General features: G+C 50.4%; 1 protein-coding gene across 5 annotated transcripts in view; it reads left to right on the plus strand.

The window, feature by feature from the left end:
• MTMR1 (myotubularin related protein 1) overlaps positions 1-15,327 on the plus strand; it is a 72,554-nt gene that overhangs the window by 50,033 nt on the left and 7,194 nt on the right. For all 5 annotated transcript variants that reach the window (XM_056130169.1, XM_056130170.1, XM_056130171.1 and 2 more), the window contains 3 exons: positions 337-522; positions 1,266-1,472; positions 6,968-7,060. In XM_056130169.1, the coding sequence (XP_055986144.1) occupies positions 337-522; positions 1,266-1,472; positions 6,968-7,060 (486 nt within the window). The remainder of the gene's footprint in view (positions 1-336; positions 523-1,265; positions 1,473-6,967; positions 7,061-15,327) is intronic.

The following is a 15,327-nucleotide window of genomic DNA, read 5'->3' on the forward strand; positions in this document are numbered from 1 at the left end:
AGCAGGCCGCAACAATGAGAGCCAGTCTGATGCCTGTGAACCAAGACTACCTGGGGCCGCGGAACCTGGAAGAGACCCAGTTGGCTGCCCTAAGGAGGCTCTGAGGGAACGCAGCCCTGCCAAAACCCTCACTTCCCTCCTACTCATCTTCTGGAGCTGGAGAGAAGACACGCTGTCCTGTGAAGCCACTTGGCATGTGACGCTTGTCCTCCAGCCACCAGAGACTGACAGAGATGGAGGAGATGCTTTGGTTGCTGCTTGGACAGCCTCCATCCGGCACCAGCGGGAAGAAGCCAAGTTGCCACTGCTGAGCGGGGCCTGTCTTGTCTCCCACAGGCAAAGGGCGGGGGCTACGAAAGTGAAAGTGCCTACCCCAACGCCGAGCTCGTGTTCCTGGAGATCCACAACATCCACGTGATGCGAGAGTCACTGCGCAAGCTTAAGGAGATTGTGTACCCGTCCATCGATGAGACCCGGTGGCTGTCCAGTGTGGATGGGACACACTGGCTGGAGTACATACGGGTAAGGAGCGCTTCCTGCTTGTCTCCCTGCGCCAGACTCGCAAATCCCCTGTGTGTCCCCCGTGGCTTCTCAGCATCGCCAGTCACTGTACACTTGTTGCCTAGCCCACCTGTGCTAGTTCTTGCAACCAGCATCCAGAGCCCGGCGGGAAGGGGGCAGCTTCTATAACTTCACAATCAATCAGTCACAACCATCCTGTTATTCGTCGATTGCCTCGAGCAGGCCCCAGTAACGTCTCCTTCGTCCTAGCCCTGAGATTTTTTTTTTAAGTGCCATATTCAAGGCTCTTTCAGAGTTAGGAGAATGAGACCCTTCATTGTTACTGGTATTTGGCATATTGGGGACACCACGGGGAGTTTGCCAGACTCTGCCGTGTGGGCAGGCTACATTCGGTAGTCTGCCAGTTTGTCCAAAGTAGGAATGAGATGATAAGATGTCGCGCGGCCGCAAATACGGCCACGCACTTCTATAACTTAAAACTAATAAAGAGGGTCCAGGCTGGTCTCGTGTCAGTGTTTTCATTGGTGGCCCTTTTTCTTTGAAGTTTTTTTGTGTGTGCCTTTGAAGTTTTTTTTTGTTGTATGTTTGTTTTTTTACCCCCCCTCATGATGCTGACATTTCTCCCAATTGAATGTATTCTTTTTTGGCTCGTTGATGCGAACTTCTAACAGCACCCCTCAGACTTCTTTTCATTGTAAAAGAAAGCAAATGAAGCCTGGTCTAACGTGTGTTATTTTCTGAAGATGCTTCTTGCAGGAGCAGTAAGAATTGCGGACAAAATTGAATCTGGGAAAACCTCCGTGGTGGTCCACTGCAGCGATGGTTGGGACCGCACAGCCCAGCTGACGTCACTGGCGATGCTGATGTTGGACAGTTATTACCGCACCATCAAAGGGTTCGAGACTCTTATAGAGAAGGAGTGGATAAGCTTCGGACATAGCTTTGCATTGGTAAGTTGAGGTGATAGGGTGCATATTTGCCTGTGTGACTGGAGGCATGGGATCATCCCCAACACTCTCTAGCAGACCCCAGCTCTCTAGCAGACCCAAGTGGTCACGATTGAACATCACTGGTGCAGTGTATCCCTTCGTGGCTATGTGGATATGCTTTAAAATAGCGTGGTGAGCTTCAGGAGCACCAAGTGAATGATTGGAAGGTGTGCAGCCCATGGCATGTAAGTCCACTGGCAGTACTGTGCAGACGGCCCTCTTTCTAGTTTGAACACACGTCATCATCCAGAGCAGACACCCCATAGTCCATCACAGCTCCTCCCTAGCCCTGTCTCCCAAGCTCCTGGCCTCCACCCACCGTCAGGCTGTGCTTTTGGGGAGCTGCAGGCAATAGAACCCAGAGCATCTGTGTTCCTCCAACTCTCTGTTGCCCCCCACCTAACATCCTCACGGTTCATCCACGTTGGGGCATCCATCAACATTTCCGCCCTTTTCATGGCCGAACAGAATGTCGCTGGATGTCAATGCCACGTTTTGTCAGTCCCTTGGCCATCAGTGGGCGAGTGGACTGTTCTGTCTGCAGAGTCTGTGACTAATGCTGCTCTGATCCCTCACTGCTCTGCAAATTTTTTGGAGCAGAGTACCAACAACGGGTGAGCGGAGAAGCATCCCAAGTAGTTGGCGTCAGGGGTCCGGGGGCTGGAAGTCTGCGGTCCAGACTGGCACAATGCATCTTTGCTTGTTTACTGTGACTCCTCTGGAGAGCATCCCTGGTATCTCTGCCCCCATGTCTATGCACAGGCCCTGCTGACAGTTTCATTCTCACCAGTCATCCTTTGAAGTCCATTCAGAGATGCGCACTAGGCTTCCACACCAATGGGGGTAGGGGGACACATTTCACCCCATTGCAGCCTACTTTCAGTCTACACCCGGGGGGTGGAACTGATTGATGGGTCCAAAAGTGTCGGATGCTGTGTGTGTTTGATTCGAAATCTGCATCACTGAGCCCTTGGGGATGCATCTAAGTCATATCCTGGCGTGCCCTAACCCCCTTGGCATTCATCTGGAGAAAGGAGGAAGGCAAGAAGGGGACACTGCATATGCCATGGTGCCCCCGCTGCTGGGAGGAGATACCACATGCCCTGTGCAGACTGTCGCCGGAGCCGCAGACGGTGGCCTTGGCTTCCTGACGGGGGACACCGAGTTTCTGTGTCACATGCTCAGGGCAGACCTTGCCTGTGTGAAGTACAGGGGCCATTTCAGCTCCTGCTGGTTTAACTGTGACCGGGAGCTGTTTGGTGACTTCGCTATCCATGAAGGTCGGGTTCAGTGGAGAAGCATGAGTGCGGTAGCTCCTGATTTCACCTGCCATGGGCCAGAGAGGCAAAAACAGCCCCTCACCATGGGAAAACTGAGGCTTGAAGGCTGTGAGCCCAAGGCCACCCCCTAGTTAGGATTAAACCAGCATTTCTTTCTGGAGGGGAAGGGGCTGGAGGAGGATCCACACCTAGCAGTGCTCAGGACTTAATCCTGGCTCTGTGCTCAGGATTCATTCCCGGCAGTGCCGGGGAACCCTGTGCAGGGCCAGGAATCCAAGCAGGCCCAGCCACACGCACGGCAGGCACCTCAGCCATGGACTGTACCTCCAGCCGGGCCTCAGCAGTTCAGCAGTGACCACGGGAGCCGAGGGCGGAAACAGGCAAATTCCTGTCCTTGCCCCCCTCCCCCGCCCCGCACTCCATCAGTCACCCCACAGGCCCTTTCTCACCCTTCCTGCCTCACTCTCCCCACCCAGAGCTCCTTCCCCTTGCTTGGAGACACGCCATTGTTCCTGTAGCCCTAAAGCCGTACCTACCCTCTCCACGGTCTCTCTGCAGCCGCAGTTCCTCCCTGGAACTCACTATCGCTGTTTCCCTTTTCATCTGACTGAAGGCCACTGGAGTCCCCTCCCCTGACAGTGCCCTCATCAGTTACCAGGGACTGCCATCTTGCTCAGTTCTCTAACTGGGCCTGAGCATTTAATGCTGTCTGTCTTCTCTTCTGGAAGCAAGTCCCTCCCTTGGCTCCTGGGCCTCTGTAGCCTTTAGAATTTCTGCCTATCTTCTTTGGACCCTCCCTCTCTAGCCAGCATCTTACTCTGAGGGGACTCCCAAGTTCAGTACTGGGATATTGGTTTGTTTTGGTTTGGTTTGTTTGGGGGGCCACGCCCAGGAGTGCTGCAGATGCAATGCAGTACCAAGGATCAAACTGGTGATGGTCATCCGCAAGCCACAACCCCTCCCCTGCACACTGCACTATCACAGGGGCTGAGTGCTGGGATCTTGTTCCCAAGAGCAGAATGTAGCCCCAGAGTGATCTCAGCCGATCCCACACATGTGTGTCAGATGTGTTGTCTCACCCTAAGTTCAGGCCTGGCAGTGTCCTCCTTGAGAAGTGTCACAGCAGTCTCCCAGCAGGCTTCTTTGTTGCCTCTTCTCATATGCCAGTGTGACTGTAAGCTTCCCTGTGGCCCCAGGCTCGTGGGCACACTTCAGCACAGCCTTTGAGGGCCTGCAGGATCTGACCCTCGCTGGCCTTGTCTCACCTCCCTCCCCTTGCTTTATGCCCTGAGCCTCAGTGTACCCAGCTGCGAATAGCACCGCCCCCCACGCTGTCCCCACCGCAGTCCCCCTGCACATAGACTCTGTCCCAGCTACCCAGGAAGCAGGCACCTCTCTGTCCCTCCAGTTTATCTCCGCCCTGACCGTGACCTGTGGAACTTTCTCCCCACCTCCTCTCTGCTGTCCCATCCTTGGAGGCGCACCTGTTCCTACATGTCCCACCACACCTGCCTCCGTTGTGGAAGCCTCATTGCGTGGTTTTCTTTCTCAGCTGGAGCACGAATGAATTATTCCTAGGTGTGAGTACTGTCTTACTTGTCTTGGTACTCCAAGGGCCTGGTCTCTGCTAGACACCTGAAAAATGCTCGAAGTACTAAGGTCCAGACAGGATGACTTCCATGCACTGATGGAGTTTGAGGAGTGTCTGTTCAGAGAATTGATCCTGAATTGTTACCTGTCCATCCATGCACAGTGGTTCCCTGGGTGCCATTATTCCTGAAGAGCAACTTCTATACAGTTTATAAAGGGGGAGGGCAGAGATAAGCCACTGCATGCAGCTCTGGGGAAACACAGTGCAGCAGTTCCTCAGAAATTAAAAATAAGAATTACTGTGTTCCAGGGGCTGGAGGGATAGCACAGCGGGTAGGGTGTTTGCCTTGCATGCGGCCGACCCAAGTTCGATTCCCAGCATCCCATATGGTCCCCCGAGCACCGCCAGGAGTGATTTCTGAGTGCAAAGCCAGGAGTAACCCCTGAGGATCGCCGGGTGTGACCCAAAAAGAAAAAAAGAGACTGTGTTCCAGCACCTGCACTTCTCAGAAGTAAGAGCAGAGGTTCAGTGGCACACCTGTAATCACGGCAGGACGAGCCGTGCTGGCCCAGAGGGGCCAGTCCCAAGTGTCCACCGTCACATGACACACGTGATCTGTCTGTGTGAGCGAATAACTGAGACTTCAGCTTCCCAAAGGAAGGGAACCAACATGGGCTAGAGCGTGGGGAAACTTGGAGACATTGTGCAAAGGGAAATAAAGCAGTCGGGAAAAGACAAACACCTCACACATGGGATCATGCAGTCGCATCCCGAGCAGACTCGGAGTAGAAAAGTGGGGGTGGTGGGGGTCGAGGTGGTGAGAATGGGGAACTGTTGTTCAATGAGGGCAGACATCAGTTTCACCGAGGGACACGTAGTAGGAACGGTGACCTGAGCACCTAATCCCACTGCATTTCACACTTGAAGTGGTGCAGACAGTCACTTCGCCGTATTTCACCACAGTTAAGACTCTCAAATGGATGAGGCAATGCACTGTTGTCTGAGGTGTGTGGTTGACATGGTTATCTTGTTTCGAGCTCTCTGTTCCAACGGCAGAACTTCACAGGCCAAGTATTTCTCACTCTTGTGCCGAGTTTGCAGCTTCATCATGTTCGCTTTTGCATCCTTTTGCTTAGTCCGCAGAGTATTAGAACTCTCCATATGCTTGTCTTGAGCTGCTCTTTAAGCTGATATTTTCAGTTTGGTCAGTTCTGTCATTTGAGATGATCTTCTTAACTTCTAGCAGTAATCGCTTGATACCATCTAAACTATCAAAAGGTATAAAATGCAATACCAACTGTGGATTCGATCAGTAAAACTGGCAAAGATATGAGAGTAGGCTGTCTCGATCGTGGTCTCTCTTTACCATCACAGGAGTGAGATGGGGATTCTCGGAGTCACGATCATGATCATGATCATCCTGTTGTTCGTCGATTGCCTCGAGCAGGCACCAGTAACGTCTCCTTCTTCCTAGCCCTGAGATTTTAAAAGAGCCATATTCAATGCTCTTTCAGGGCTAGGAGAATGAGACCTATCATTGTTACTGGTATTTGGCATATTGAGTACGACACGGGAAGTTTGCCAGACTCTGCCATCCAGACAGGATACTTTCGGTAGCCTGTCGGGTTCTCCAAAGTAAAAACAATATAATAAGATGTTGCGGCCATGTGCTTTTGGGAGCTGGGTTTTATAGTCTCTGGGTCTTGGCCATTGATGGGACCACCTGGCGCCGGCAGCAGCTGGTGGGTGTAACGCCTACCTACTGGAAGATGGGGGATCTGTGTGGAGAAGGCCCAGTCCCGTTCCGAGCAGGCTTGGAGATCTCAGCCCCGGGACTCGCATGCCTGGATTCCTCTGCCGGCTCCTTCATGCATGAGGCTTATCCAGACGTGTGAAGAGTGGTCTCAGCATGGCTGTGACTGGTTCTGAAGGTCCTCAGCTGCTGGGGCTCTGCTCAGGGCGGGGAGGGAAACTCAACTTCTTGGAGTCATGCAGACTTAATTGTATTTCATTTTTTGTCATCTAGTAAAATAGATTTATTTAGAGAAGTATGAAAATGAAGGAGTTAGAGCATGACATATTCAAGGGAGAACATGGGCTTCTCCAGATATGGGAGTCTGGGGTACACATCCCAGGTTGAGATGTGGGCCATTCTCCAAGATAGAGCCTTTCACTTGAGACTCAGACTTCCGGTGACATTTCTGAACAGTGGCCAAAATAATTCCTAACTTCTGGTGGAGGTGACCTTTGGGACACGCTTTGAACTGCTAGCGAGCAGTCTTGTGGTGACCAGCATTGCGCTGTGTTTGGTGACAACGCCTGACCCCATCATTTGAACTGAGAAGCGACTGACAGTTTGCTTAAAACTCGCGGCTATTCCAGAGAGAAATGAAATTGATCACTGTGTAGAAACAACACCCTGAAGTTCGCTTTCCCAAGAGTACTGGGAATGAATTCACTTCTGTGAGTGTCTCGGTAGCCAACACGCACCAGGACTCGGTTAGGCCTTGGCCTGCACAAGCACTCAAAGGTGCTCGCCCCGAATACTGGCATCTGCCAACATTGTCACCTCTTGTTCTTTGCAGCGAGTGGGCCACGGCAATGACAACCACGCCGACGCTGACCGTTCCCCGATCTTCCTCCAGTTTATTGACTGCGTCTGGCAGATGACGAGACAGGTGAGAGACGGCCATCGTGTCAGTGACCTTTTTAACTCATTCAAAGCCCTGGGGAGTTAAGGATGGTAGAAACGTGGATTCCATGTTCATTTATGTATTTTGGCAGTGCCGGGGATCAAACCCAGGTCTCCTGTGGGCAACGCGTGCCCTGGGCATCACGTTGCTGCTCCTCCAGTTCATTGCAAACAAGGTGCATGTGAGCAGGTGTGTGTGTGTGTGTGTGTGTGTGTGTGTGTGTGTGTGTGTCCTTTACTATTACCTAATTCAAAATGATGCTAATCCACTTACATATAGAAGCAAACAAGTGGAAACAGCCAGGTTCCCCCCCCCCCCGCCCCCAAGGTGCTTCCCTGTGCCAGAGCTCTCATTCCTGTCACCCGCTTTGCTTCTTAGTCCTTCTACTTCGATTTGGTTTGTTTTGGGGGGCTACACCTGTCATTGCTCAGGGCATACTCTTGGCTGTGCACTCAGGAATTACTCCTGGAGGTGCTCAAGGGACCACAACGGGGTGCCGGGGATCGAACCCGGGTCGTCAGCTGCGTGCAGGGCAAGCACCCTCACTATTGGACTATCTCTGAGGCCCACCTTCTGCTTTCAATGCCCCCTCTCTGGGACACAGAGCTCTGCCGGGCAATCAGGATTCAGTCAGGTGTTCTGAAGGGGTGTGACCATGAGGCCTGCTGAGGGGATTAGACCCGGGGCTGCAGGAACCCCCACCCAACCCCCAGATCACTGAGGGGAAAAGTGCCTGAGGACAGTGGCAGAGAGGAATCTGCAGGGTGCCTCAGCCTTACCTGTTACTTGCTTTCTGAAGGCCAAGTCCCGTGGTGGCCCTGGTCAGCAGGGGACCTGTGGGGGGTCACGCTCGCTCCCTTAATCTCCTGCTCAGCCTCCTACGGCTTCAGTCCCCAGAGGGCCTGAGGCTGGCCAGAGGAGCGCCTGAATCTCCCCGTGTTCGACAGCCAGAGGTGACCCTTGTGCTAAGAGAGGGCCAGCAGGCCTTGCTAGGGCCAGCCAGAGAGCGAGTCAGACAGAGGGGAAAGAGCCAGCGGACGGTGGAGGCACGGGCCGGGCCAGCAGGAGTGGTGCAGGGAACACTCTCGGCCCAGCTGGCTGACAGCAGGGCATGCACCGGAACCCAACGCCCAATGCGGGACTGATCCAGATGACCGCAGGTGGTCTGCAGTACCGGCCAACATCCCCAGTGCATGGGGGCGGCTCTCCTGTCCACTGAGTCAGCCTACCAGGGAACGGGGGTGATAAGTATGCATATCTGGGGACTTTTCAGGGCATAGCTGGGCTTCTTCAACTGCCCACATGCCCTGGGCATATAGGGGTACAAAGTCAACATTTGCATACTTTATCCTAAAGCAAATATTTGTTTTTAAAGTGACCCCCATCTGTTTAACAAATGCATTCTAAATCATAATATTTCTTTTAAATTTTTTTTATTGAATCACCGTGAGATACAGTTACAAAGCTTTCATGTTTGAGTATCAGTCATTCAATGATCAAACAACCATCCCTCAACTAGTGCACATTCCCCACCACCAATGTCCCGGTTATATCCACCCCCCTTTCCCACCCTCCCCCTCCTCCATGGCAGACATGATTTCCCCACAATCTCTCTCTACTTTGGGGCATTATGGTTTGCAATACAGACACTGAGAGGTTATCGTGTTTGGTCCTTTATCTACTTTCTGCACACATCTCCCATCCCGACCGATTCCTCCAGCCATCTTTTTCTTAGCGATCCCTTCTCTACTCCAGCTGCCTTGTCCCCTTTGCCCATGAGGCAGGCTTCCAGCTATGGAGCAATCTATCTGTCCTGTGTATCTACTGTCCTTAGGTGTCAGCCTCATGTTATGTTGTTTTATACTCCACAAATGAGTGCAGTCCTTCTATGTCTGTCCCTCTCTTTCTGACTCATTTCACTTAGCATGATACTCTCCATGTCTTATCCATTTATAAGCAAAGTTCATGACTTCATCTCTCCTGACAGCTGCATAGTATTCCATTGAGTAGATGTACCAAAGTTTCTTTAAGCAGTCATCTTTTCTCGGGTACTCAGGTTGTTTCCAGATTCTGGCTATTGTGAGCAGTGCTGCAGTGAACATACAGGTGCAGATGCCATTTCTACTGTGCTTTTTTGCAGCCTCGGAATATGTTCCCAGAAGTGGTATTGTGAGGGTCATACGAAGCTCAATTTTTAGTTTTTCAAGGCATGCCCATACTTTTTTCCAAAAAAGCTTGACCAGTCAGCATTCCCACCAACAACCTTCTCCCCACATCTGCACCAGCACTGGTTGTTCTTGTTCTTTTCGATGTGTGCCAGTCTGTGTGGTATGAGATGATAGCTGTTTGTTGTTTTGATTTGCATCTCCCTGATGCTTAGCGATGTAGAACATTTTTCATGTGCCTTTTGGCCATTTGCATTTCTTTTTTGAGGAAGTTTCTGTTCATTTCTTCCACCCATTTTTGATGGGGCTGGAGATTTTTTTTCTTGTACAATCTACTAGTGTCTATATATCCTGGATATTAACCCCTTATCTGATGGGTATTGGGTAAATTTTCTTTCCCATTCTATGGGCTCTCTGTATTTTGGTCACTGTTTCTTTTGAGGTGCAGAAGCTTCTTAGTTTAACATAGTCCCATTTGTTTATGTTTGTTTCCACTTGCTAAAGCATAATTCAAAGTCACCTCCCGCCCCCATGTTTCCAGAAGCTAGGTGCTAGCAAGCGAGTGCTTCAGAGGCAGACTCCCAGGCCACGGTCTGGACCTGCTGACTCAGGATGGGGCCCAGCACTCTTTCACCAGCCAGCCAGCCTGGCCAGACGTGCATGAGCACACCCCCACCCCTGAGCACCTGGGGAAAATGCAGGTTCTCATTGGCAAGTCTGTGTTTCTCAGCAGCACTCCGAGTTCCTTCAGATAGAAGAGAAAAGTGGGGTGTTGTGAACATCCAAACAAAAGTCTGTAGAGCCCAAGGCCGTGATCTCCTGAGCAGCCTCCGCCAGTTCCAAGGATCCTCCTGTTCTCCTGGTGACAGGCCACAGCACTGGGGTGGTCTCAGTCCCAGGTGCCACCCAGAGGCACCTGCTTCAACGGAGCCACATGCCTCCATCTGTGCTGATGCCAGGAAGCTGTGGAATTAAGTGACATATTCAAGTTCATACTGGACGAATTGCATTTTAGAAAATTCACATTGAAAGGTGGAAGGCAACAGTGATTCTGGCCCAGCAATGTGTCTCGCATGTGTGAGACCATGGGTTTGATCACTGGTACCTCACACATAAACACAAATAATAATTCAGGTGCCTTGGAAGGGTTAAGAACCAGTTTTCCAGATGGGAATAGCTTATTCTTCCCCAAATGCCTAGTTAAATGCGTATGGGTCTTACTGCTTTCAAATGGACTGTCATTCTTCATATTGCCGAGGACCTATTTTTATGTCAATTCTCTTGTCAATTTTTTGTACTGCTTATTGGATTTTAAGAAAGAAAGTAAGGGTTTGGCACTAGAATAGAGCAGTGCATTAGAAGCAGAAGCATGAGTGAGTAGTCTGTGAGTTAATTCACAAATGAGTGGCACGTAGCTTATTAGAAAAGATTCATTAATGCAACAAAATGAACTTAATTTGAGGTGGCATTAAATCTGTGGTCTCCAGAATCTCAGAACAAGATGAGCTGGTGTGCGCATATAAATTGCCATGAAAGAAACTAAGAGGAAAAGTAATTGGGAGCCCATTAGAGGAGAGTCCAGGAGACGTCCACCAGAGCGGCAGTGGCCTTTCCACTTTGGTAGGTTGCCCAGTGAGCCGGATTTTGGTGCCTTAAGAGGTACTGAATTCCATGCTGGATTTTTGTGAGTTTCTGATACCAGTACTCTTTTAGGTAAACAGTGTCGTTTCCAAAAGCAAAGGCCCAAACAAACTCACTTGGAATCACAGCCAGTCTGCACTAACCCCGCTCTTGCTGCTTTCCAGGTGAAATGTTTGCAGGTGTGAATTTAGTCCCATAGCTTCCTTGGAATTCGATCAGCAGATCGAATAAGTTCGATATGAGTTAATGGTGCCCTGGTGCTGTGGTTTCATGGGCGCTGCTGAGCTTGGACCAAGCCACACTAACCCTGGCCTCCCTGGCGTGGTGTTCCCTGGCCAGAGTAAAGTCCTAGAACACAGTCAGCCAAACTCCCAGATGCAGAAAACAGGCCTGGGGTTAGGATGGAGATCGTTACAACTTCAAGATTATGTCAGTAGAAGTTTTGCCACCCTCTTATTAAGGGCATATTTCTAAATGCTTGAACATGAACACAGCTTCCGTTTCTGTCCTTGATTTAATCAGGCTTTTAGTACGTATAAATATTATTTATACATTTGCTTAGAATTCATAAGCCCCATCGTGCCGATAACTTAAAGGACATAACTAAGCTGCATGGAGCAATACTGGGAAAGGTGGACAGAACACACTTGACCTCTTACAAAGAGCCAGTCTGGATGTGAGGCGTTTGTCAGAGTTGCAAAGAGACAGATTTATAGGCCGCGAGAGAGGATTAAGTCACGGCTCTCTTGAGCACCGTAGCCAGATTGCATTGATTTAAATATCGAGAGTTCTGGTAAGAAGAGCCACCACTGTGAGTTTCCAGAGATTGCTAAAGAAATGGTATTCTGATAGGGCTCCTTAGAAGCCACTTGCATGTCTTTCTATGAGAGCAAGCTTAAGCTGGTGATGAGGGCAAATTTTAATCCAACACAGCTGAGCAGAATTCTTTAAGTGGGCAAACAATAGCCTGGTGAAGAAAACGATTTTAGGTAGAGTTTGCTAACAGCCTTGAATTGAATATGGCTTCCGGTTGAGCAGCTTGGCCTTGATCTAGTAAAGTATCAGGCAGAAGCAAAAATATTGCATTTTCTGTCACTGACACATGACAGGCACTCTGGAGAGGACCAGAGCAGCCATGGCAGTGCCTTCAAAGTAATGGGGGGGGGGGGGGGAGAGAGAGAGAGAGAGAGAGACACTTGAACTTGGTGGAGGAATGGCTGTTGGATCATTGTATGACTGAAACCCGATCATGAACAGCTTTGTAACTGTATCTCACGGTGACTCCAAAAATTTTTAAAAAATTATCACTTATTATCACTTAACTTCCCGTTAGTCGTCTATTTGCTCGAGCGGGCGCCAGTAACGTCTCCATTTGTCCCTGTCGCGTGCTAGTGTAGCCCAATGGCATCTCTTCGCTCCGGGAACATGGAGGGCCTCAAACCAATCGTTCATGACCTTGACAAAGAAGTCTGACCATCTGGTAGGTGGGCGGCCACGCGGTCTCTTGACATCCCGTGGAATCCAATCAGTAACAGCTCTAGTCCAACGGTCGTCTTTAAATCTCATTACGTGGCCAGCCCATCTGATTTTCGATACCTTGGCATATGAGACAGCGTCCCTGATCTTTGATCGTCGACGGATGTCAGAACTCCGGATTCGTTCTCTCATTTGAGTGAAACGTGATATTCCAAGCATAGCTTTTTCTATTCTTCTTTGGGAGACCTGAATGGCGTTCTCATCTTGTTTGCGTAGGGCCCAGGTCTCTGAGGCATATGTTAATGCAGGAAGAACAGTGGAATCAAAGAGATGTGCCCGGAGCCGGAGGTTCTTCGTCCTCTTAGCTATTTCTTCGACGTTCTTGAAGGCGTTCCAAGCCGCTCTCTTCCTCCTGCGCAGCTCGGGTGCCAGGTCATTTGTCATGTTGACCTCTCGACCTAGGTACACATAGCTGTTGCATTCGGAGATGGTCGTTCCATTGAGAGCGAATGGGGCGTCAGGAACAAGGCTGTTTCTCATAAACATTGTCTTCGTAAGATTCAGCTGTAGTCCTACCTTTCCACACTCACGGTCAAAGTCGGCCAGCATTTGTGCCGCTTGGCTGATGTTTGGTGTTATTAAAACAATGTCATCAGCAAAGCGGAGGTGGTGTAGTTGCCGACCATCTATCTTCACTCCCATTCCTTCCCATTCCAGTCGTCGCATGATGTTCTCGAGGGTGGCACTGAAGAGTTTCGGTGAAATGGTATCACCCTGCCGCACCCCTCTCTTGACATCAATGATCACTTCTTTGTAGAATGGTGAGATCCTGGTAGTGAATCCGCAATACAGCTCACGGAGGATCCTGATGTATTGGGCTTGAATGCCCTGATTGGCTAGGGCTTCAATGACCGCTTCCGTCTCAACAGAATCAAAGGCCTTCTTTAAATCAATGAACGTTAAGCAGAGCGGCATCTTGAACTCCCGAGAAACCTCAATGAGTTTGGTTATCATGTGGATATGGTCGATGGTGCTGAATCCTTTGCGGAACCCTGCTTGCTCACATGGTTGTCCTTCATCTAGTGTTCTGCCAATCCTATTCAGGATGACTCGAGTGAACAACTTGTAGATGACAGACAATAGGCAGATCGGGCGATAGTTGCCAATGTCATGGATGTCTCCCTTCTTGAACAGTAGTACGGTCCTGCTGGTTTTCCATTGAGATGGAACCTTGCATTCAGACAGGTAGCGAGTGAAGAGCCGAGCCAGTGTATTGATGAGTACTGACGGCAGGTTCTTCAGGTGTTCAGGTCTGACCTTGTCTGGGCCGGGTGCTGTTTGCTTCTTTACTGACGAAATGGCGTGTCGGATTTCGGAAGGGAGAACGTTGGGAACGACATACCCATCCTGTGGAATTTGGTATGTCGGCAAGTGGACATGGCTATCGAAGAGATTTGAGTAGAAGTCATGGATAATCTTCTCCATTGCCGTTCTGGAGGATGTGATGGATCCATCAGGACGTCGGAGGGCAGTCATCTTGGTCTTATAGTTGGCGAAGGACAGGCGGGCGTTACGAATACTTTTCCCGGCTTCTGCCGCATCTACCAGTACTTCTGCTCTTCTCTCTTTGAGGTCTTCCTTGATCGCATCTCTGCACTGCTTTGCAAGCTCGGACTTAAAAATAAAAAATAAAACACACACACACAAAGTACTGGGCCTAGTTGGCTGCAACTGAGTCAGAAAGTGAAGAAAGACAAAACCTAGAGGATCTCGTGTGGAGAGTAAAGGGGAAAGCAAGGGATTAGACAATCCCCAGTGGGAACAGTCCCGAGATATGGTCAGTGGGCATGGAGGGACGAGAGGAAATGGACAGGGGGAAAGATAAAGCCTCCTAGCCTGCTGCTGGGGCTGGAGCGATAGCATAGCGGTAGGGCATTTGCCTTGCACACAGCCAGCCCGGCCAAGCCGGGTTCGATTCCTCCACCCCTCTCGGAGAGCCTGGCAAGCTACCGAGAGTATCTTGCCTGCACGGCAAAGCCTGGCAAGCTACCCGTGACGTAGTCAATGTGCCAAACACAGTAACAAGAAGTCTCAAAATGGACATGTTACTGGGCCCGCTCAAGCAAAATCGATGAACAGGAAGACAGTACTTGAATATCACTTGAAAGCCTGCTGCTGGTGGGCACAGTGTCGCCGCATAACAGGTGTCTGAAAACAGGTGCAGGGCACTAGTAGAGTACTTGGGGCACATCGTCCGTCAATGCCTTGAATGTTAGCGCTGCTGCAACCAGGCCATCTACACTACAGTTCAATGAAACAAATCAAGAACCAGAAAAGAAGATGTACTGGACACTTAGCACGCTGGGTAGGCCTCCGGGTCAGCTCTGCCTGTCTTTCATGGCGTGAAGCCCTGACTATGTTCCTGTGTAAGATCCGTGCACACAGTAGGTCCCCTGTGAGTGGGACTATCACTTCCACATCTCCTGCAGCCTCTCAGTGGAAGCTCCTGCCTGGAACCTTCCACTCCCCTAAAGTTCCTAAAACAACAGTTAGCAACACTCATCCTGTCAATGATAAGTCTTCGGGTCCCTCGTGACCACCCCCTGCAGAGGTTCTCCACACTGAGGGCTGTGCTTGCTTCTGTAGGTAAGGCTTTAGGGATGTGTGTTCACAATTGTTTCCCTGGGAGTTTTCCACTCACAGTTGTCTCTTAAATACAGGCGTTCTGTTTGTGTCACCTTTTTTTTTTTTGGTTTGGGGGCCACACCCAGCGGTGCTCAGGAATGACTCCTGGCTCTGTGTTCAGGGGTCACTCCTGGCATGCTGGAGATTGAATTCAGGTTGGCCGCGTGCCAGGCAAACACCTTACCTGTTGTACTGTCACTCTGGCTTCGGTTTGTATCACTTTTGGTCACTGCCCTGAGCCCCAGATTCTTCCCCAAAGTTTGTTTTCTCTCTCAGGGTATGAGG

This window comes from Sorex fumeus, unplaced genomic scaffold (assembly GCF_029834395.1).
Source record: "Sorex fumeus unplaced genomic scaffold, SorFum_2.1 ptg000075l, whole genome shotgun sequence".
In the NCBI taxonomy this organism is placed as follows: domain Eukaryota; kingdom Metazoa; phylum Chordata; class Mammalia; order Eulipotyphla; family Soricidae; genus Sorex; species Sorex fumeus.